Consider the following 23339-nt stretch of genomic DNA (forward strand, 5'->3'; position numbering starts at 1 on the left):
ATGTATATAGTGATAGAATATAGTGTATAGTATACTATCACTATATATACATAGAAACGTTCTTTTGGTAATTTTTGGTGTTGGCGATAATATTCAAAATCGCGCCAAGGCTGCACCGTATACTAGGATTTTACCCGAACAAATAACATAGCCAATCTAAAATTACGTTGGTAAGCATTTATTTTATAGCTGTATTGTAAGAGCTGACTAATTAGTGAATAGTAATGATCTAACAATAATTTTTGTGATTATATGCGTATGTATGCACTGTGTACAGCTAATGCGCATCAAAGAGAAATTGCAGTAAATTTTAAGTAATGTAAAAATAAAGCATAACATCCGACAAAGTCCGCTCAAAATTCTAATGCTTAAGTTAAAAAAAAATGAAAAATAGTAATACCTGGTAGTATGATTGGACATCTTTATACACATTAATTAGAAAAGGGCCATCATTTGGTTGTTCGTCATTTCCATTCATATTTATAATGAAACCTTTTTTCAATTACAGCAGAATTTAACGCGTGGTACTGAAAATAAACAGACAACACACGATGATGCTACGGACAGTACATGCTCCCTTGAAACCTCAGCAGCGGAATAACAAGCGTCCAGTAAGTGCACTGAGATTCAATGAATGCATTATAACGCATGCGCATTAGAAATGCTGAATGTCCGACTAGCTGCGCAGAGTAATGTTTTCGAAATCTGATCTTTTCATTGCAATTTAGCGCCAAATACGTATTGACGTTCTTTGCTAGCGCCATCCTACTGTGTATGAGCCACGGAGTATAACCAAAGAACGTCTATGTCAATACATATTCTTTGCTATAACTTTATACTCTGTGGTATAACAAGGAGGTTAGAATAGCCTTCTTGATCCTATTCTAACCTCTTTGGAGCTAACCGTCAGAGGGGTAGACTAACCTTGAAAATATAGATCCAAACTTGAAAATAGATTATCAGTGATTAGGTTCCACTTAAAGCGCATTGATTCCCTCTATATTTCGTCCACAATCTGTTCCCATTGCCCTGACGGTGAGTTGATTTCTATAATATTGAACAACTTGCCAACTATCTGAAAAGCAGACTTCTTACAACCATCTTTCTTACCAACTCCATGGTGCAAAATTTTCCTTTGACAAAAATATTACACAGAACAAAATAACTGAAAGTTTTCAGATTTTATATTACGTCCAAAGATTCTTTTTTAACGTTTTGTGTGTTACCTTTATTGATTAAGTATCATGTTCTTCGCACTTAAATCATAAAGTTTACTTCAACAGAAGTATCAAAAATAATTCAAAAAGCCCATACCTTTAGAATTTCCCAATACACTTTATCGCGCATCTCGGGCCCTCGAGATTAAAATGCTCTTTTTTTTTTTTTTTTTTTTCTGTACAGTGTTGCCATGGCTCGCTTTGAAGTCGTTGAGTTTCTTAATTAAAACTTTGCTCAAATTTTACAAAAATATGAAATAGATAATAAAACGAATTCCAAATTAGGACTTCCAAACTTCCAGATGTCCATATTCGAGTGGAAGATTATGTTATTAATAATAATTACGTTAATACAGTCACACTCATAAAAACTCACAAGACATGCTTTTCTCTGATATCATAAGGTGTCCATTAAATAAAAATACATTGATCTTTTGCTTTAAATGGTTTAGATTTAAAAACTGGGCATCAATGAGAAAGTTTGGCTGCATCTATGACTACTTCATAAGTTTAGCAAAAGAAAGAATTCATTTATATTCTGGATGAAAATAGAATAGACTTGCCCTTATTTCTGGCAGTTAGACATATCTTCACACTTCATTGGTTTATAAAAAAAGGGTTATACATCCTTTTTATTTACATTATTAAATTCTACAATATAATTTTTAATAATTTCATATGATATACATAGCTTCATTATTTATTTCGAATGTGTGGAATTGGATGTCTGCCTTTTTAAAACTTATCAAAAGTAATTTGGAAGTCATTAATATTTTTGGTTTGAAAGTAAATTGCTCTTTTTTCATATCTGCTTCAATGGTATCTTTACAGATCTCCGTTCACCCGTCTACCAAAGTAGCACCGTGGAATTTTTTCTGAATTGTTATTTTCAGTTCTTGGCTGTTCGGTGTCCAGGGTAGTAAATCTGTTTTCTTGTGTTATATCAGATATTGCCTTTTATCCCAGTTTTCATATCGATCAAATAACGCCGTTGAGAGTCATCATGTGAATACTACAAAGATACAAGTAAGTCAAGATGAATCACTGCATGACGAGAACGAAAAACCTGAACTTGTCTCTACGAGCTCAAGCGTTCGAGAAAATAGACTGATTGACTGATGATTATTTTGTCGGAATACCATATAGAAATATCTTTTATCCGGCGCATTTTTGAAATACAAGATGGCGGCTGAAAAATTGCCAAGGGCCGGTTATCTGAAACGTGCCAGAAAGTGCAATCATGTAAAAACTATCTTAAAATTAAAAAAAAAAAAAAAAAAAAAAAAAAAAAAAAAAAAAGAAAGAAAAAGAAAGCTGAGATAATAAACATTGGATTGGCGCTTTTAAATCATTGTTGCCAGATTACAAAATTGACATCAAAAAACAAATAGCATAGCCAAATAGAAAAATTACTCATTTACGCTAAATTCATAGAGGCGATTTTTTGCAACACAATTAAACAAATAATTAATTAATCTTAAAAACATAAAGCAATAGAACTACTATTGGAGCTGTAGCTAACCAAAGAGATCACCCATCAGGCAGGTAACGCGATTTTGCGAAAGGTCCGTACTTTGCTTTCGCCAAGTTTATCATTTGATGTTACTTTTTTGTTACAAATTGTTGCCTCTTCAGCTTTGGCACATTTAAGCGTTCGTACTACAATTTCTTGATGTAAAAATACTCTTTATTTGATGAATGCAATAAGGATAAAGCAGTAGTCAATTCAAAAGGAAAATGATTTAGTGAGTCCTCCTTAAGAATGTAAGAATCTTTAATCACATTCTGTAATAATGTGTAATTATGAACTGAGATTTTATATTTATAATTCGTTAATTATGTTGTTACAATGAGAGAACTCTTGGGTATTTAAGAGTTTATTGCTTCCATATGAAATTTATGTAAATACGTTTAACGCGGAAACGCTTAAAACGAAATATCGGTCAACACGAAGTAATACAACGGTTGCGACAAACTATTGTGTATTTTCATGCATTTTTCCCCTTTCTTAACACGAAATGATTTCCCATCTGCGAATGAACAAAGTACTGAAACACCAGGCGTGCAGGCTACATTTAAGAGGGGGGGGGAATGAAAAAAAGATGGTTTCACATATTTTGTAGAAAGCAGGCTAACTTAGCTTTGAAATAACCTGGGGGGCAGAGTAGACTTTAAGGTACCCATTGTATTATGTCGAAGTTGTTGTTTGATTTATCGCCAAGTTGTTTCATTTATAGTTGATTTATCGCCAAGTTGTTGCCTGAGTAGTTGATTGTTATGGAAACCCTATTGTGACGTAATTGGGTGCATGATTCTGTGAAATTTTGAATGATGGGATGTTTTTGTGGTGTGTGTTGGTTTGATTCTTTAGACCAAGGATGTCAAACTCGCGGCCCGCAGCCCACAACAAATATTTTTGCGGCCCGGCCAATATATCGGCAAAGTAACATATCGACGATGAAAAAAATGAAATGTTTACTGCTAAATTAACGATAATTTATTCAGTGTTGTTAGATTACTCACAGCGAGCTGACACACACACTACTTAAATTACAAATGCGTGTGAGTAACTTGCGTTCAGCTACCTTTGGCTTTTGGGGGACACGTGCACTCAGAACTTGTACGCATTCCCTGATAGCCGAATGTGGACGAACTCATGGTCTCAGTTTTCCAATCATAGTTTTGTACGATATATTGGTGCATGCATGTTCATGCACTTTGCTTTATTATTAATTATTACTTAATTCATATTGTTACTGATTTCATAGTTATTTATTTATTTAGTTTTTTTTTATTTAGAATTGTAATTAGATTTGCTTCATGTTGCCTTAGCAACGCAGACGATTTTTGAAAAGACAGCTGCGTTAGAAGGTTAAAAATAGAACAGCACGTGCATTTAATACCTAATAAATAAATACCTTGTAATTGCTGTTGCCATTCATAAAAATCCAGATATTTATAGATGTTTCCAGTATATTCGAGAAATTAATTATAAAGCTTATAAAAGCCGAGAACAAACAGCTCATCTCAGTAGTAGCTGTAGTTCTAGCGAACTGTTTGTTTACTTATTGCTGTGATTGATTTGTAGTGATTTCGCTGTGAGATAGAATTAGTTTCTCTGTTTTGAATTGATTTTTGCTAAACGTTTGACATTTTGTGATATTGTTAGAATATTTTTGAAGAAATGTTTCAGCATTTTGATTTATCTCTTGTGGAAAGAATAAATTTTTGTTAACTTTTTAACGTTAACCGTGTTTATTCCAGCCCTTTGTATTCAGTATGTCTATATCAAAACCAAGTGGTAGTAAAATTAAACGAAAAATCGCTGACTAGCATAGAATATTCCAAGTAAAATGGGAATTAGAATATTTTTGCTGTGAAATAAAAGATAAAATAATCTGCTTGATATGTAATAATACTATTAATGTACCAAAGTTATATAATATTAAACGTCATTACGAACAACATAAATCGAAATATAACAATTACGAAGGATTAATGAGAGAAGAAAAGTTGAAAGAGCTCAAGTGAGGAGTGAAAAAGCAACAGTCCATGTTTATTAAAGTATTGCAAGAAAGTGAAGCGGCGGTACATGCAAGCTACGTCTTGTCCAAGTTGATAGCTAAACATTCGAAGCCTTTTACTGACGGTGATTTCATCAAGGAATGCCTAATGAAAGCTGAAGAAATTGTTTGTCCTGGAAATGTGAAGGCTTTCCAGTCAATTTCATTGTCTCGAAATACAGTTGCGGAAAGAGTTACTGATTTAGCCGCGAATTTAAGTGATCAGATCAAAGCAAAATCATCTAGTTTCAAAAGTTTCTTAATTGCCTGTGACGAGAGCACGGACATTAGTGGCAAAGCTCAATTAGCAGTGTTTCTTTGTTCTTGTGACAAGAATTTTAACGTTTTTGAGGAATTACTGGAACTAATACCGATGCCTGGTACTACTACAGGAGAAGATATATTTACTTGTGTTTTTGGACTTCTGCAGAAATACAATCTACCTTTGGCAAAATTAAATTCTGTAACTACAGATGGCAAATGACCGGGAAAAACAAGGGCTTCGTAGCATTACTAAGAAAAAAACTTAGTGAAATTCACGGTTCAAACATTCATCATATGCATTGTATTATACATCAAGAAGTTCTATGCACGAAAGTAATAAATATGGAGAATGTTTTGTCATATATAAAAAATGTTATAAATTTTATAAGATCTCGAGGTTTAAATCAACGTCAATTCACTGCTTTCTTAAGTGAGTTAGATAGTGAGTATTCGGGTTTGTCCTACTATACCGAGGTACGTTGGTTATCTTGCTCCAAGATTCTCAAACAATTCTTGGATTTGAAAGAAGAAATATGTCAGTTTTTAAAAACAAGAAATCAAGACGTAAGTTTGTTTTACGATCCAATATGGATACAAGATTTATCTTTCTTGGTTGATATAACCAAACACTTAACCGATTTAAATTTATCGTTACAAGGAAAAGATCATATCATTACGAACATGCTTGACATAATTAAAGCATTCAAATGTCAACTAGTTCTTTGGGAAAAACAACTTAAAAATGAAGATTTGACGCACTTCCAGACGTGCAGCATGAGCAAATCAAGTTTAGATGATACTTTTTCGTATAAAAAATACGCAGAAAAAATTGCAAATTTAACAACTGAATTTGAAACGAGGTTTAATGATTTTAGTTCCCTCGAAGACAAATTTTTTTTGTTTTCTTCGTTTTTCTCAATAAGTATTGACTCAGTACCCAGCCATATGCAAATGGAGGTGATCGAGCTTCAATGCAACTCAAATTTGAAAGCAAAATTCATTGAAGTGGGCGTGCCTGAATTTTACAAATATTTACCAGCCAGGTTTGAAAATACTCGAAAATTCGCATATGAAATTATTTCCATGTTTGGTAGCACTTATCAGTGGGAGCAGTTATTTTCAGTCATGAAAGGTAATAAGTCTCCTATTAGAAACCGTATTAATGATGCTCACCTTGGGTCAGCGTTGAAAGTTATCACTGCAAACAAAATTTCTCCCAAAATAGGAAAGATAATAGCAGAGAAGAGATGTCAAGTATCAGGACGTAAACATTAAATTTTTCTTGTTCTTTTCTATATAAATATATATATATATGTTTATTATTGTATTATTCGAAATAAATCTACGTTTCTATGAATATTATTATTATTATTATTTTTTTTTTTGGCGGCCCGCATAAAGTTAAACCTTGTTTGTTTGGCCCAAGTGTACCTTTGAGTTTGACATCCTGCTTTAGACGGTAGAATGGCCGAATGTAGTAAGATTAATTTGAAGTTTCTGTGAGATTTGGAGCGAAAGGGGAAAAGAGCTTTAATTGACTGGTGTGTAAATGAAGGTTTACTTAGTAGCCATTATAGGTGTTCTGTATGTAGGAAGGATATGCGTCTAGTCGAACGTAAAAACCGTTTAGATGGATTTGTAGGAAGAAAGGTTCAGATGGTCACTATGTGAAACGTTCGATCAGAAAGAGTACCTGGTTTGAAAAAAGTCATTTGATTATGATTGATATTTTGATTTTTACGTGGCTCTGGGTGTAAGAAGCGAACTCGAAAATCATGGTAAGTGAATATTTGTTTTTGGTAGTGCTTAAATGTAAAACATGTTTTTCCTTTTTATGTTATTTTATTGTTTGGTTTAAAATTTATTTTATGAAGAATATGTATTTTTTGTTTGCCTATATTTTAGAATTTGGTGCTCCTTTGACTTTTTAAGTGAAAATATATCGACATGTACTTGGACAAAGTAAAGGAAATGCGCAATGCAAGTTTGTGCAATTTTTGGATTTTTTTTAAAGTGAAAATAGGTTGACGTGTGCATGGATAAAGTCAAAGGAGTGCGCAATGGCATTTTTGTGCAATTCAGGGATTTTTCTGTCTTCAACATACTGTTTAAAAAAAACAGTAAGACAATGGTAAAGCTTTCAAATTTTATCCTTAGAAGATGTTACTTTCATTTTAATTTACAGTTATTTGATTAAATTAAATTTTATAGCAGAAAATCGTTTTACTGACATGTGTTATGATTTCTAATTGTTATTTAAAGAGAAATTAATCAACAAGCTTAGCATGTATGGCAAATGGTTACATTCTGACCTTTTAGTTGGTTTTGTTGTCATGTCCATATTATAGGGAACAATGGTTGCCAGAGCCTACTCCGAAGAGAAGTTGGACTTCTATTTTTTACCCCCAATTTTGAGGGAGAGCACACGGGGGGGATCCAGGGGTCTCCCACCCCTCTCCACTCCCACCAATCCACATGAGAGGATTTTCGGCTCGCCACATATTTAGAGTGCCACACTGACACTATACATTTAAAAACATCCATGTCATCTCCGGGATTCGAACCCGGGCCCTTTGGTACTGTAGTAGGTTACCCTAACCACCATACCGTCTGGGCGATTTTACCTTTTAGTTCAATCTCACATTTGATATTTCAGCATTAGGCACAGAAATTGCAATCAGGATTAATGAATAGTTAAAGCTTTAAAGACACTGAAAACAGTTTAAAAAAAAAAAAAAAAAGATTTCTAAAACTAAACTTTGGAAGATTGAGTCGAAATAATTTACACAAAAAGGAAATTAATTATACAGTCAAAAGTCGTTAATCCTGACTCGTCGGGACTTCGGCGATTCCGGATTATCGATTTTTCCGGATTATAGATCATCAGTTTAAATCTCGTAAGATGGCATGCAGAAATTCTAAAATTAAAAATATGAAACCGTAATTTATGAAATAAAGAACAATTATTATCTAAAGGGTATCAAAATTTGCAAAAAGAAAAAGCTTAGTATTTATTTGTTTACTTTATTAAACATTTCTTTTAATGTAAGTTGTTTAAGTTTTGCTTCGTTTCATGTGATAATACTTTCTCTTTAATTCTATTAAACAGACATAATTTCTTGTTCAGTTACAAAGTTCCGCTGTTCAAGTCCTATAATTGCTGTGTCGAGAACACCGACTAATTTGTCAATCGAAATTTTTTCGTTTTCAATAACCTCTGTTACTTTCTTCGCTATCGGAAGCGAATTATAATGATGAGGAACTTGTTTTAAATCATATCAAAGACGGAGCATATCGAGATGAAATACTACATTTGGTAAGTAATTATAAGCCAAATAAAATAAAAACATCTGCGCTGAAGATAAGGATAGTGCTGACAGATCAACTTCCAATTCATTACGCGCCCGCCGCGGTGTTCCCCCCCGCCGAGCAGCATGAAATTGATAAACAGATTTCGGATTTCAAAACATACTTTCGCTTTAGATCCTTTACATATTAACAAATATATATCGGAAATTCTATTTGATATAATCGAAAGTTTAAGCTTACTTTTATAAAATTGCTCTTACAGTCTGCAAAAAATAATAAGCCGGATCCAATTTGAAAATTAAGGAACAACGCAATCATCAACATTAACTGAAATAGATAATTAGATAATTTTAGCTTATACGTCCATTATACATAAAGCACGCACGCGAAAACGTATTCTGCACGTGTGCACACTCATATGCGCAGTCGTAAAAGGTCTTAAGCGCACGCGTAAACGCCTATGCGCATGTTTCAACGCGGCGCATGCGCAGAAAGTTTTTAGTTTTGAGGTCCGGCTTATAGATCATTCCGAATTATGGGTGTCTGAATTAACGACTTTTGACAGTATATGAAATGTAAGTACACACACACATAAAAAAAAAAAAAAAAAAAAAAAAAAATGTTTAATTAATTATGCAAAGTATTCCAATAAAATGAGAAAGTCACTCTAAAGACTGATTAGTAAAGTTAATAAAAATATGTTTAGACTTATCTTTTTGCATATTTTGCAATAGCAATGTTTCCAAAATTGCATTTTGGTTTATTAAAATTTTCATCATTTCAGAAAATGCGAAGCTCTCGAATTAACTGGTTGCATGGGAATTTCCTCCATGTGTAACATGAATGAAAACCAGTTTCCCTTTAAAAGTATCTCACTTAGGCATCCTTCATATTGACAAATAGTGCTTTGAAAATGTAAAGCACTGACAATTTTTTATTATAATATTTTGTGGTATGGTTAGAAATTTTATAATTCCTAAAATTGTAACATTTTTTCTTCATGTTACGATTCTTGTTTTTATGAAACAATAACATAATTTTTTATAACATTATTGTGCGTATAATAATTTCAAAATGCATATGATTTATGTAATAATAAAGAATAAACGAAAGACAAAAAATTTCGTTTCAGACTTTGAAAAAATTGTTTTTAGAATAGACATTAACTATCGAAGTAGCATAAAAGACTTAGACGTAGTGAATACACTCTACTAATAGATCTTATTGAATGACATGATAGATGTATATAGTTACAGACTGCAGTAGGCAAAGCAAACTGTATGTGATAATGAAATTTTTTTTACGTTACGAATTAGTCAAATAGGTAAAAATATATTTATGGGTGGCCCTGGGCAAAAATTGGCTATTTTTGATGATACATGGACACCAAGTTTGTGCAATTGTTTGACTTGTTATTTTGGCTTTGTGTAGCGGTGATTTTTGGTACTACTTGTCCGAAAATCACACTTCAATTACACATTGATCTACATTAGAGCCAAACAAAAAATATATAATCTCAATAAACTACATTTTAAATCAAACAATGAAATAACATAAAAAAGGAAATTAATCTTCTGGCATCTAAGCACTACGCTAAGCAAAAATCCACTTGCCTTATTTAGAAATTTCCATGTCTTCAGTCTGTGGCACACAAAATTCCTTAACAGCATCCAAAAACTTTCTAAAATTATCTGAACTAGAATATGTATACTGGTGTTGCCACATAAATTAAAAAAAATAAGAGTAAAAAATATCCTCCGTAGCATTAGTATCCTCTGACGTTCAACCATACGCATTTCCTTCGTACAAACGGGACACTTATAATGGCTGCTAAGTAAACCTTCATTTACACACCAGCCAATTGATGTGTTTTTTCCCCTTTTGTTCCAAATCATACAGAAACTTCAAATTAATCTTACCACATTCAGCCATTTTACCGTGAAAACCACAAAATAAGCGACGTACTTCCTAACCAACATCCAACACACAAAAGACACATCCCTTACAAATCTTTTCCCATCAGTTAAATTCACTGCAATCATGCAACCAGTTACGTCATAATAGGTTTTCTATAACATTCAACTACTCAGGTTAACATAAATGAAACAACAACTGGAACTGCTCTTATATGTGCCTTCAGGTCGCCAAATTCCCAGCCAAACATTTGGTGAGAAACTCGCCGCTGCCATATTACTACCTAAATTTTTTGTCTACATTTCGAATTTTAAGCAAAGCCTTTTAAGCAAAAGATTTTAAGCCTAAAATGTCTCCAAAAACACTGTTTTCGCACATGCCGAAACCATGTTTAGAAGGCACAATTTAAGCTAAAAATCCGAAACAAAAGCAAAAAATTTAAATAGCAAAAATGTAAAGTTTCTAACCAAAAATATTTGACAAGAATCCATGTACACAGCGATACGTTTTAACTTCCAAAAACATCTACAAATTGCACATTCTAGGCAGCAAAGGAATCTATGAACTACGCACATCTCGCTTCAAGACATCTTAAGATGTCTGATGTCTAGAAACCAGACTTCGCAAATTTCATTTCTCTTGCATCGAAATTGATGAGCTAATTTCTCTCACACAACTCTGTTTGAAACAAACACATTTTGTTCTCCAAAATAAATATTACAAGCAAACTGAGGGATTAGCCATGGGAAGCCCCCTCGGTCCCATCCTGGCTGATATCTACATGCAGTATTATGAATCAAAATTGTTTGAAACTTTAAACTTTCTGGTATGGTTCCGCTACATAGACAATACTTTTACTCTGTTTGAAGGTAATAAAGATGATTTAAATAAAGTTCTTTCAACAATGAATTCTATTGATCCTGCTATTCAGTTCACTTTTGTACTTGAGACTTGCAATTCTCTTCCGTTTCTCGACATTCTGGTCACACGTAACACATCCAACTTCAGTACTACGGTTTACCGTAAATCTTTATCGGTTTGCCTTCCACTACACTTTAAATCATGTCATCCGAAAAACTGCTTTTCAAGTTTGCTTCTCCAAACTAGCTCTTGATGAAGAACTAAATTATTTAAAAGCAATAGCTATTGACAGGGGCTTTTCACCCAACATTATTAATCAAGCAGTTAAAAAATTCCCATCTCAACGCACTAAAAGGCACACTTTTGTTTTAGGACATTATAAAAATTCTGTTGTCATTCCCTTCTTTCCATCAATTAGCCATAAAGTTTCATATATTTTGCAGAAATTTAACTTTCGGGTTGTTTATTCTCCCATCAATAAATTCCAACTTCTATACTCAAGGACCCCATTCCGGATATGAATTCCTGGGGTATTTATAGGATTCCTTGCCAGTGTGGTTTAATTTACATTGGCCAAACTAAGAGAGCCTTAAAATTTCACATCAAGGAACATGAGGCATATGTTAGAAAAAAGAAAACACAGAAGTCTTCTGTTGCTCAACATTGTTTGTCCGAAAATCACACTTTCAATTTTTCTGCTTCCAAAATTATTCAAAAAACATCTTCCATTGAGGAACTGGATTTTCTAGAGGCATTTCACATTCAAAAAAATCTTTCTGTTCTAATTAACGATCCTAATTCCAATCCGTCTTTGCCTTTGGCCTTAAGAAGAATTTATGTTTTAGTTCTGGTTTCACCAACAGATGGCGCCACTTGTTTATTCTTGCCCAGGCTTTCTTATCTTATCTAATCATTATTTCCAATCTTGTTCATTTGTGGTTTTGCAGCTGATGATGATGTTTCGGTAAAACCATCGAAACTAGTCTTGTGAAAATTTTGAAAATATAATGCTGATTTTTGTTGTTTGACTTCTGAATTAGTATTTATTCGGTGTGTTATTGTGTCTTAATTTCTAAGTAATTTCAGTCAATTAATAATCAAAGCTTTATATTAAAAAAATGAAAAGTTTTATTACGTTTCATTAAAAAATACAAAGTTTGATCAATTTTTAACATTGTAAAGTTAATCCATTTTAATTATTAATTAATGCAGCTTTGAATTTTATTTTTTGGTTTTGCTGAACCCTAAGTGAGATAACAGTAACAAACTTTAAATTGCACTACACATGAGGATTTTCTGTTGAATATTTGAGATGCCATGCATAAGTATTGTTAAGAAAAATATGTTGATATACATAATATCATAAAGAATCAGGTGCAAGTTAGTGATTTTCTTTTAAAGATCGCCGAATTATCGATATTTACTCCAAGTTGACTAACACTGTCAACAATCAAAAGAAAACATGCTTTAGCAATTTAAAGTTTGAAATACATTAGAAAAATAAAGCACTTATCTTTAAAAAAAAATCCTTTTGTACTTTTTTCATGTTGTTTCCTCATGTAGACAATGATCTGTTTTCGCTTAAAAAAAATTAGAGAATTGCACCAATGTGGCATGAACAAAATGTGATCATTATCAGTGAAGGACAGTTAAAACTCCAACGTGATGAAAATAAAAGAGAAATTATGTTTTCATCATTTGAAAATAAACCAAAAAATTAAGAAATAGCAATCAAAAGCAGAATGCATGATCAAGAATTAAATATATCGTTTATTTAAGTTAATAAGCCCAAACAAAAAAAACAAACAAATAAAAACTAGAATAGTAATATTATCTAAAAGTGAAACTTGTCTAATATTCTTTTTGACAGACTTTTGCCATTTGTTGTTAACTTGATAGGGGACTACAGTGTGGATTTAGGAAGGAAAGATCTGCAACTGAGCAAATTTTCAACTTAAAACAGATTCTTAAGAAATGTAGAGAATTTGGAATCGCAATCTTTTTATTGATTTTAGAACAGCATATGCTTGTATTAACACAGAACTCTTCATAGAAACTATGCATGAATTTAAAATTCCAGAAAAACTTGTTGCACTTGTAGTCTTGACTCTCAAAGAAACCATAATTCAGGTATTCATACAGGATGATTACACAGAACAGCTTGAGGTAAAAAATGGAGTGCGAGAGGCAGATGCATTCGCATGCCTCCTGTTTAACATAGCACTCGAAAAGTTATTAGAGACTCGAAGATCAATATTAGAGGAAATATTTTTACTCAGTTCCAATATTGGCTTATGCTGATGACATTGGCATTATTGCCTTAACCGCACTGGCTATGAAAGAGACATTTATGGCATTGGAATAAAGTGCTAAAAGAATTAATTTGCTTGTAAACAAAAATAAAACTAAATATTTACCTTGCTTAACATCTGACTTACAGTTTAGTCAATTCGAAATTGGCAATTATAAATTTGAAAATGGTAACAGTTTTAATTATTTGGGAGCAGAGATAAATAATAAAAATATGTTGGCCCCAGAATTACAAGGTCCGGCTATTAATTTCCAGGACCCTGGAATAACTCAGAAGAAAAAAAGATTAAACACATAGCCATTTAATATGATTCAATTTCGGAAAGAAGTTTTAAAGTCCTCTTTTGGAATGCTCTTTAATAGTGACGTTACGGTTTACTTGATGGCTTCAACATCCTCAGCTTAGGAAACAGGAAAAAGTCTGCGGATGCTAGGTCTGAAGAGTATGGTGGATGCTGCATTTCAACAACATCATGCTGGGCTAAGAATTGCCTTACAGGCAATGCAATGTGTGGGCAGGCATTGTCATGTAGCAGCAGCCAACTCCCATTTTTTTTAAAAGGCCTCACTCTACGAATTCGTTTTCGAAGTTGGTCAAGAACTTCTGTGTATAACTGTCCATTGATAGTCATGTTAGGAGGAAGAAATTCATGATGAATGAGTCCATTGCAATTGAAGAAAGTGATTAACATGACCTTGGTTTTGGACTTTTCAAATCGAAATTTTTTCTACCTTGGTGAACTTGGAGATCGGCATTTGGAGCTGTGACACTTGGTTTCATGGTCATATTGATAACACTAAGACTCGTCTCTCTTGACTATCCTATCCAGGAATGCAGGGTCAGCATCAGCGTTGTCGATACGTTTGCCACATGCGTCCAGTCTCAATTGCTTTTGTTCATCCCTTAAATGGTGAGGAATGAATCTGGAACAAATCTTGCGTTTGCCTAGGTCTTGCGTCAAAATTCGCCAAACCATCTCTTTGTCCATGTTGAATTCATTGGCGAGTACTCGAATAGTCAATAGACGATCACATTTCACCATATCGCGAACTTTTTCAATTGCTTCTGGCGTGTGTACGGACCGTGGCCGACCTGTGTCTGGATCATCTCTGAGGCTTTCGCGCCCATCCCGAAAGCACTTAAACCATTCAAAAGTTCTTGAAGCGGGATAATGCTTCCTCACGACAAACTTGTTTTAACATTTCTAGGTTTCCGCAGCTGTCTTGCCCAATTTGAAGCAAAATTTAATGTTAATTCTTTGCTCCATTTTCACTTCGATCATAGGAATTTAAGAGCTACATTTTAATGCGCCTTTTCACGAGAACCACTTACTTCAGAATGCTGCCGATTGCACTGCTCATGTGCAAGAAAACGCTCTTCAATATGCAATCATTAGCGCTATCTTCCGACTTTTCGTTTTTCTAAAGTTACGTCAGTCCTGAAAATGAATACCTTGTATATAAAAGAATCATCGCCGCAAATAGATGTTTGTATGCCCTAAGGAGTTATGTAAAATCCAGTTTTCTTAAATTAAGAACTAAATTGCTTCCTTACAAAGATCTTATAAGATCTGTCTTGACTTATGCATCAGAGACTTGGGCATTGACTTTACGTGAAGAGGAAGTTCTGGGAATTTTTGAGCAAAAGATCTTGTGTTGCATTCTTGGTGGAATCAAAGTAAATGGATCATGGAGAAGATCTAATTTAGAACTCTGTAAAATTTACAAAGAGCCTGATATTGTAAAATTCGTCAAATTACAGAGACTTAAATGAGCTGGCCATCTGGCTAGAACTGAATGAAGATCGTTGCTGTAAGAAAATTTTTCTAGCAAAGTCCATGGGAAATAGACCTTGGGGCAGACCCCCACTAAGATGGATTGATTGTGTTGAAAAAGATCTGAATATTTAAAAGTTAAAAACTGGAAAAAAGTTGCCAACAGTAGAAACGCCAGGGCCCACCCAGGGCTGTCGAGCTATTGAAGAAGCAGAAGAAAAGTTAAATTGCCAAATTTGGCATGCACCTGATGCTTCACTTGGCCATATACTGTCACTGCTGTGCTTTCAAGTAGCCTGTGTATTAGATGTATATACACTTAAATATCATATCTCTGTGAATGAAGGAGATCTTCAGTTACTTCCAACTGTTGGGATAGAAACAGCAGTTTATTATTTTTGCCAAAGTCAATGATTTTGACTTTGACAAAAATGTATGTAGAGATTTTTGCACTAATTCACCTTTCTGTTTGAATTTCTTAGAAGCTCCAGAAATCATTCTGTACACCAGAGTTTCTTAAATTTTTTGGTGTTGGGACCCCCTATTATTTACAAAAATTTTGTGGGACCCCATAAGCATTGTGCAAATCTGACAAATGCATGAGTAAAACGTTCAGTTTCTTCTCTTGTACTGTAATATGTTGCAATTTTAGGTCATAAATTTTTTAAGTAAAATGAACGTTTCTGTTACAGTCAAAAGTCGTTAATTCGGACACCCATAATCTGGAATGATCTATAATCCGGACCTCAAAGCTAGCGTTGGCACATGCGCACAGGCGTTTTACGTGTGCGCGTAAGACCTTGACTACTGCGCATATGCGTGTGCGCAAGTGCAGAATACGTTTTTACCTGCTCGTTTGATGTATAATGGACGGTGTAAGCTAAAATTATCTAATTATCTATTTCAGTTAATGTTAATGATTGCGTCGTTCCTTAATCTTCGAATTGGATCCTGCTTATTATTTTTTGCAGACTGTAAGAGCAATTTTATAAAAGTAAACTTGAACTTTCGATTATGTCAAATAGAATTTTCGATGCTGGAACTTCCATAGGATCTACAAAACGAAAGTATGTTTCGATGTCCAACAAAGAAAAAGTGGAATTGCTCCAAAAAATGGATAAAGACATGAAGAATGTGACAGAGAGGTTAGTGAAAACGAAAAAATTTCGATTGACAAGTTAGTCGGTATTCTCGGCACAGCAATTAACGGGACTTGAACAGCGGAACTTTGTAACTGAACAAGAAATTATGTCTGTTTATAGAATTAAGGAGAAAGTATTATCACATAAAACGAAGCAACTTAAACAACTTACATTGAAAGAAATGTTTAATAAAGTAAACAAATAAATATTAAGGTTTTTTTTTTTTTTTGTAAATTTTGATACCCTTTAGATCATAATTGTTCTTAATTTATAAATTACGGTTTTATATTTTTAATTTTAGAATTTCTGCATGCCATCTTACGAGATTTAAACTGATGATCTATAATCCGGAATCACCGAAGTCCCGACGAGTCGGGATTAACGACTTTTGAGTGTATTAAAAAAATGCATCGAAACGTTTTCATTTTTCCTGTATTGTCTTTATCTATTTTCAGATACATTATGCAAAAATGTATGGCATTTGTAAAATTATTACAATAACTTAAATTTAAAAATTGTTAAATTTTTTGGCGACTCTCAACTGTAGGTCCCCCGATTCTCAATTGAAGTTGCAACCCACAATTTAAGAAAGTCTGGTTTATGTAATATGTCTTCTTACGTTGTAACAAAGTGCCATAAAATTCATGGAAATGAGAAAAATAGTGATATTATATTTCATACTTTTGCAAAGGACAGTTTGCTTTTGGCGGAAAAAATTGGTACGTGTGTAGAAGACAGGATTCTGAAATTAATGTGAAGAACGCAAGAATTTATAGTGAACATTTTCAATGCAATGACTGTGAAGACATGAAAAATTGCTTGCTTGGATTACTGCAAAAGAAACTGCTAAAATCCAGTACTGTGCCAAGAAAAGAAAAAATGCAGAGTGCTTTTGAAAGTCTACATAACTTAAATTTGAAGATAGGCTGATTACAAAATTGATGATAGAAATAAAAATTAAATACAAATAATTTTAAACTAGAACTCACAAATGATGATCTTAATATTGCTGAACATTCTAACTGTAAAAATAAACAAGAATTCATTGATAATTTGTAAAAAGAAAAGGAAAAAAAAAAAAAAAAAACTAGCTTAGCATTTTAGGTAATTAGTAATCGTATAAAACGTCAAGGTAATTTGACGTAAAAAAGATCTTCCTTTTCCCCTCTTTTGAAAGATAAGGTAATTTTCTTTAGATACTGTAAGCAAAGTTGTGTTGTCAAACTTAAGACAGCGATCTATATTTATTTAAATGTAATATATGTGAGTAGTGCAGTTTTAAGTCATTCATTTTAAAATAAAATGAACATTTCTATTATTTAAAAAAATGCGGCAAAACGTTTGCATTTTTTCAGTACTTTTCTATTTTGCCGGCGCAAGCGATAAAGTCGTCAAAAATGATTCAACCGATGCCAAACGGAATATTCTCGCCAGTAACCTTTTACACCTCATTTTCAAAACAAGTCGAGCGATTTATTATCAGATTGATTGTTTCTTTCAATACTGGCATACAATTTTTACCAGATAGTTCAATTTTATGCCCTAAGGCCATTCGTGGTAATTAAGTCACTTAAGGTGGAATCACACCGCTCACCCAAAGGTGAAAATATAGAAAAGGCAGTCAAGGTTTAAATTCATCAGTTCTAATGAGAATGCACTAGTGAAGTAAAACACTGCGGTTTTACATAATTTCTGATTAAGCTATTCGGACGAATTGAAATAATTCTTGTACTTGTATCCCAAATTAAGATTTAACTTGAAATTAATGTAGATAATTACTGAGAGAATTAGATTTTTGTAGCGTAGTTTACATGAGATGAGATTACTTAAGGACACGGGATATGAAACAGCGAATTAGGATGTCGTACCATGAAAGCATAGTAAATTCTTAAAATTAATGCCTTTTTACAAATTTTTTGGCTTTATTTATTTTCTTTTTACAGAATTTTAAATGATATTAAAATGCTTATGCCTTCAAAATAAAAATTTCTTAACATTCGTTAATATTTTGTATGTTTATACTGTGTGTTGTCGCCAATAAAATCTGCTTGGCGAGATTTGCCCGGCAAAACGGAAAAGTACCTAATAATTAAATATAATACAGAACTTATTAACTGTACTATATTTGAGAAATAAATACTCATATGTAAATTCCAAAAGCATCTTTAAAAAAGGAACAAAAGCCGGATTTTTTAAGAAATTAAATATAATTAAAAATTTAGTTTTAACCAGAAGTTAAGAACAATAAATTCAACTTACTCTTCTCTGTCACCATCTTTCTGTAATATAACAGCAAGAGGTTTTATGGAGTTTTTACGAAACAAAAAAGTACCATTTTTGCTTTGTCTGTATTTTCTTATCATTATCTAGTTTCAGATGCATTGTGTAAAAATGTTTGATAATTGCCCAGTTATTATAAATAAATTAAAGAAATATCAAAATTGCTAAATTTTTTGGTGACCTACAGTTTAAGAAACTCTGCTGTGCACCAGCGTTAATGACAATGTGTTCAGCAGCTGTGGATAAACCTTAAAATATGTGGGAATTTATTTATTCTGGACTATTATTAAGCATGTATGGCAAATAGTCATAATTATAAAAAATAACTAAACATAATTTAGGCTTAACCCTCATCAATCTGCAATAGAAATGACAAAAAAGAAAGCAGAACAATATCATAAATGATGTATAGCAAATGCTAAGTAAATTTTATGATGATAGCTGAAAATTTGAAGTTTTTCGGATATCGCAAACAAAAAGCAAAATTTTCAATTATGGGATTTGTGGAGAAGCATGGATAAATGAAGATGATATAACAGAAGTTTTTCATTATGAGAACAGTCCCTCGATCATCAGAAACTAACAAGTTGTGAAATCTATTACATGATTCTAAATCCAGAAGATAACTTCTACTGATAGTGATGAAAGTGACAGGTTGTTGTGAACTTAAAAATTTTGATTGATAATTTAGTGGAAATTCTCAGTACAGAAATTACAGGACTTGAACAGTGGAACTTTGTGAATGAAAGAGAAATTATGCCTATCTGCAAAATTAAACAGAAAGTATTGACGCAAAAAAATTAAACAACTTACATTGAAAGAAATGTTTAATAAAGCAAACATATAAATATTGAGCTTTTTTTTTCCTAGTAAATTTCAGTTCCTTTAAGGTCATAAATGCTTTATTATTTCACAAATCACTATTTCATATTTTTAATTTTATAATTTCTACATATCATTTTACTTGTTTTAGATTGATGATCTAATATCTGGAAAAATCCGAAATCTGGAATTGCAAAACTCCTGATAAATCTGAACCTCAGACTTTGTACTGTAGTTTCTATGCGTATATTTGTGTGTAGCTAGATTTATTTATTATGGGATAGATGAGCTGTATAATCGTATGTAAGTAAAGATGACAAAAAAATATGAAGAGCGACTACTGATATCTCAGAAGAGTAATGCATTCTTTAAAATATTCCTTATATTTTTTAATAGTGGTACCTATGATATAGTTGTATGCTAAAGTAACCAATAGTTGCACTGAGTTGATCTCTGAGTGCTTTATTCTTTTATAATCTCAGGAAAGGATGAGTTTATGTTCTGAAATAGATTCATGATTGTCTTAATATGGTTTTATATTGTAGTTGCTTAGTTACTGCATGAATAATAATTATTTATTCATTAATAAGTTATTTTACATTTTTGCATGTGTTTAATTATTTTGTCAAATTAATGTTTTGTTAGTATTCATATTTATATTTCTTTTATGCTGAATGGCAGCAAGTAATTATTTCATGATTACATTGTTCCTGAATTTTTATTTAAAATTTTAATGAAACACTTAAAACACATTCATTTAGTCTAAATCTAATCATAATTTTGTATATTAGTTCTGTTTTGAATGATTTTGTAGTTATCAATATGTGGTAAAATCCTAGTGTACAATATGGTCTTGACGCAATTTTGAAAATTTTCATTATCACCAAAATGACTCATTTACTGCTCATCATAAGTACCGTGTTTACTGTTCATCAGAATGTTGCCAAAAGTCACCAAATCCTGTGTATACCGTATACTAAGATTAAACCCAACACGTTAATTTAAATAACACTATAAATTTTCTTTATGCATTTTTTTGCTGTAATATTAACTTGTATATCAATTTTTTGTTTTGCACTCATATATGAATTTCGTGATTTTTTCCCAGGTCGTCCTAGAATAATAAGTATGGAATCTGATAGTAATTTAACAAAACCAGGCACATTGTTTCCTGCTTATTCTTCTGCTAATCAAGTGCAAGGTTAGTACTGAAAACCTCAGTTAATTATAATTTTTTTGGACATTTTTTTATTTCTATCAGGGTTTTCCTTTAAATTGTATAAACATTTCAAATTTGTGCTCAGCTTATTAAAGTGCTCAGCTTTTGAAATTAAGATATCAAAAGCTAATAAGCTGAGTACAAATTTGAAACTCATTTCTGTGGCTACATTTCAATCAGTGGAAAGTCAGGTATTTACAAAATCTAATGAAGTTATCATCAGTATTAAAAAACAGTACCAATGATCTTTAATTTAATGTTGTGAAAATCGTAATTTCAGGAAAAATATATTTCAGAGTATCCCTTAGAGATTTCTTTGGCGCCATTCTTGTTTACATTAAATGCCTTCCCAAGTAAAATAGCATCCAAAACATACATAATGAAATAAAACATAATTAAAACATAAAAAATATGATCTCAATGAATTGCACTTAAAATCAAAATAAAATAAAAAAAAATAACATAAAAATGGAAATACATTTTATCTAGTGTGTGCAGTACAAAACGGAAATATTGACTTACCTTATTTAGAAATTTCTGTGTCTTCAGTGTGTCGCACACAGAAGTGATGGATGCTGATCCATCACTATTTAAAATTATTCAAACTAGAATCTGTATACTGACATCACCACTTAAACTCACAAAAGTAAAAATCAAAAAATATCTTCCATACTGCTGAACTGTTGGTGGCATTTCTTTCGAAAATCTCTTTTTATCACACCCTACATACCTTCTATAGTGTTAATATGAGCTCTGGTTTTCAAATCCTTAAATGTCACTGCGTAATTTACCGAGAACCGAACGAAGCCATTTAAATCTTCATTTACACATCAGTCAATCAATGTTTTCTTTCCCATTCATTCTAAAACGTACAGGAACTTCACGTTAATCATACCACCTGCAGTCATTTTATGGTGTGAAGCACAAGCAACATACTTCCTAACCAACATCCAATGCATAAATAAGCCTTAAGAAATATTTTCTGAACTGTCAAAATCATCACAATAACAACCAATCATGTCATAATAGGATTTTCATAACATTCAACATAAAATACTCAGGTTACCATAAATGAAACAATGACTTGGTGATAATCCAAGGGTTCCCCTAAAATATTACACTACCTGTAATTTCCTTGGGTTGCATGTTCTTCCGAAAAATAAAACTGAAAAATTTAAATTGAGGTTAAGGTTGTGAAAATAGTAATTTCGGGGAAAATATATTTCAGGGTAGCCCTTAGAGATTTTGTTGGTACCATTCTTGTTTATGATATGGAAAAATATTTTGTAAAACATATTTAGCCAAATCATATTTTACCGTCTTGATGGGAGGAATTTTTTAAACTTTGCCCTTGGCATGAAATAGATTAATTAGGAATGTTGGTTTTTTGAAAATTATTCTTAACCCTTCTTAATTGTTACATTAACAATTTTTAATTTATCCAAAAATTAGGTATTAGATAAGTTTCTAATTTATGAAACTAAGTGATTCTTAATTTTGAAACTACAATAAGTAAAGAATACTAATAAAATTAATAGGTAAATATTATGACATATTCTTATCAGCTTGATTTATAATGAATTATTTCTTGATTCATACCCTGGTGTTAATTGCAGTTATTTATTACTTTATTGAAAAGTTTCTTTAATTTAAGAAATAGAACTATTCTTTTCATAGACTGTTTTACATATTTTGTTTGCAGAGAAAAAGGAAGATAGAGATTGGCTGTGTAACAGTAGCTTCACTCCTGCTACTTATGAATTTTCCTGTCAGCAGCAGTTGTAAGTATTTTGCTGTTCTAAATTGTAATGTACCAAAATATTGAACTTTAAATTTTGTTAACTGTATATTATTAAAAATTCACATTATTTGAAAGTTCATATTATAAATCACAACTTCTCAATAACTCGAAAAACACTTATAAAGTTTAGGACTGTAGTTTTATTTCACATCTCTAGAATTGTATCAACACTTTTGCAGCAAAGGCAGGAACACTCACTTCTCCAAAGCAAAAACACACTCTCGGATTTTCCCTTTTTTGCACAGCACTGCCCTCTGGAGGCATTTTCTGCATTTTGCAGTTCATATATCAGGGAGGTGAGACTGAATATCCTGCTGCCCATTAAAACTGCAAATTTCAATATGAGAATATCAAAACAAATTTTGAAAAAGTTGAATAATAATAATATATAATAATAAAACATATGTTAGGTTGGCAACTAAGTAATTGTGGATTTTTTTGAGAAAATCAAAGACAATTTTTTCATGGAACTAAATAACTTTATTCTGTAATGTATTGCCCATTTTGATCAATGACCTTTTGCCATCTCTCTGGCAGCATCATAATCCCACGTTCATAAAACTTCTGGTTTTTATTAGCAAAAAACTGAATCAGGTACAATTTCATTTCATCATCATTATTAAAATTTTTACCATTCAAGGAGTTTTGTAAAGATCGAAACAAAAAGTAATCAGATGGTGCAAGGTCAGGACTATATGGTGAATGTGGCAAAACATCCCAACCAAGCTCCAATCATTTTTGCGGAGTGACCAAAGATGTGTGTGGCCTTGCATTACCATGATGGAATACAACACCTTTTCGATTTATCAATTAGGGCCGTTTTCCTTCAACTGCATTGTTTAATTTCGTTAGTTGTTCAATG

General features: G+C 32.3%; 2 protein-coding genes across 8 annotated transcripts in view; one reads left to right on the top strand and one right to left on the bottom strand.

Annotated features, from left to right (window-relative positions):
* Rrp6 (exosome component Rrp6) overlaps positions 1–569 on the bottom strand; it is a 103357-nt gene extending 102788 nt beyond the window's left edge. For both annotated transcript variants that reach the window (XM_085827462.1, XM_085827463.1), the window contains exon 1: positions 401–569. In XM_085827462.1, the coding sequence (XP_085683588.1) occupies positions 401–478 (78 nt within the window). In that variant the 5' untranslated portion in view covers positions 479–569. The remainder of the gene's footprint in view (positions 1–400) is intronic.
* A 1496-nt stretch (positions 570–2065) lies between these two features.
* LOC118186083 (nuclear exosome regulator NRDE2) overlaps positions 2066–23339 on the top strand; it is a 66448-nt gene continuing 45174 nt past the window's right edge. The window contains exons 1-3 of one of the 6 annotated variants that reach the window (XM_035356092.2): positions 2066–2981; positions 20566–20658; positions 22379–22457. In XM_035356092.2, the coding sequence (XP_035211983.2) occupies positions 20586–20658; positions 22379–22457 (152 nt within the window). In that variant the 5' untranslated portion in view covers positions 2066–2981; positions 20566–20585. Of the gene's footprint in view, positions 2982–6677; positions 6823–20565; positions 20659–22378; positions 22458–23339 lie in introns of those variants that run through there. The other 5 variants (XM_085827468.1, XM_035356088.2, XM_035356089.2 and 2 more) reach the window with 5 other exon arrangements.

The sequence above is a fragment of the Stegodyphus dumicola genome, chromosome 12 (genome assembly GCF_044657685.1).
Source record: "Stegodyphus dumicola isolate Sdum_Otavi_A_Nest chromosome 12, ASM4465768v1".
NCBI classification, from domain to species: Eukaryota; Metazoa; Arthropoda; class Arachnida; order Araneae; family Eresidae; genus Stegodyphus; species Stegodyphus dumicola.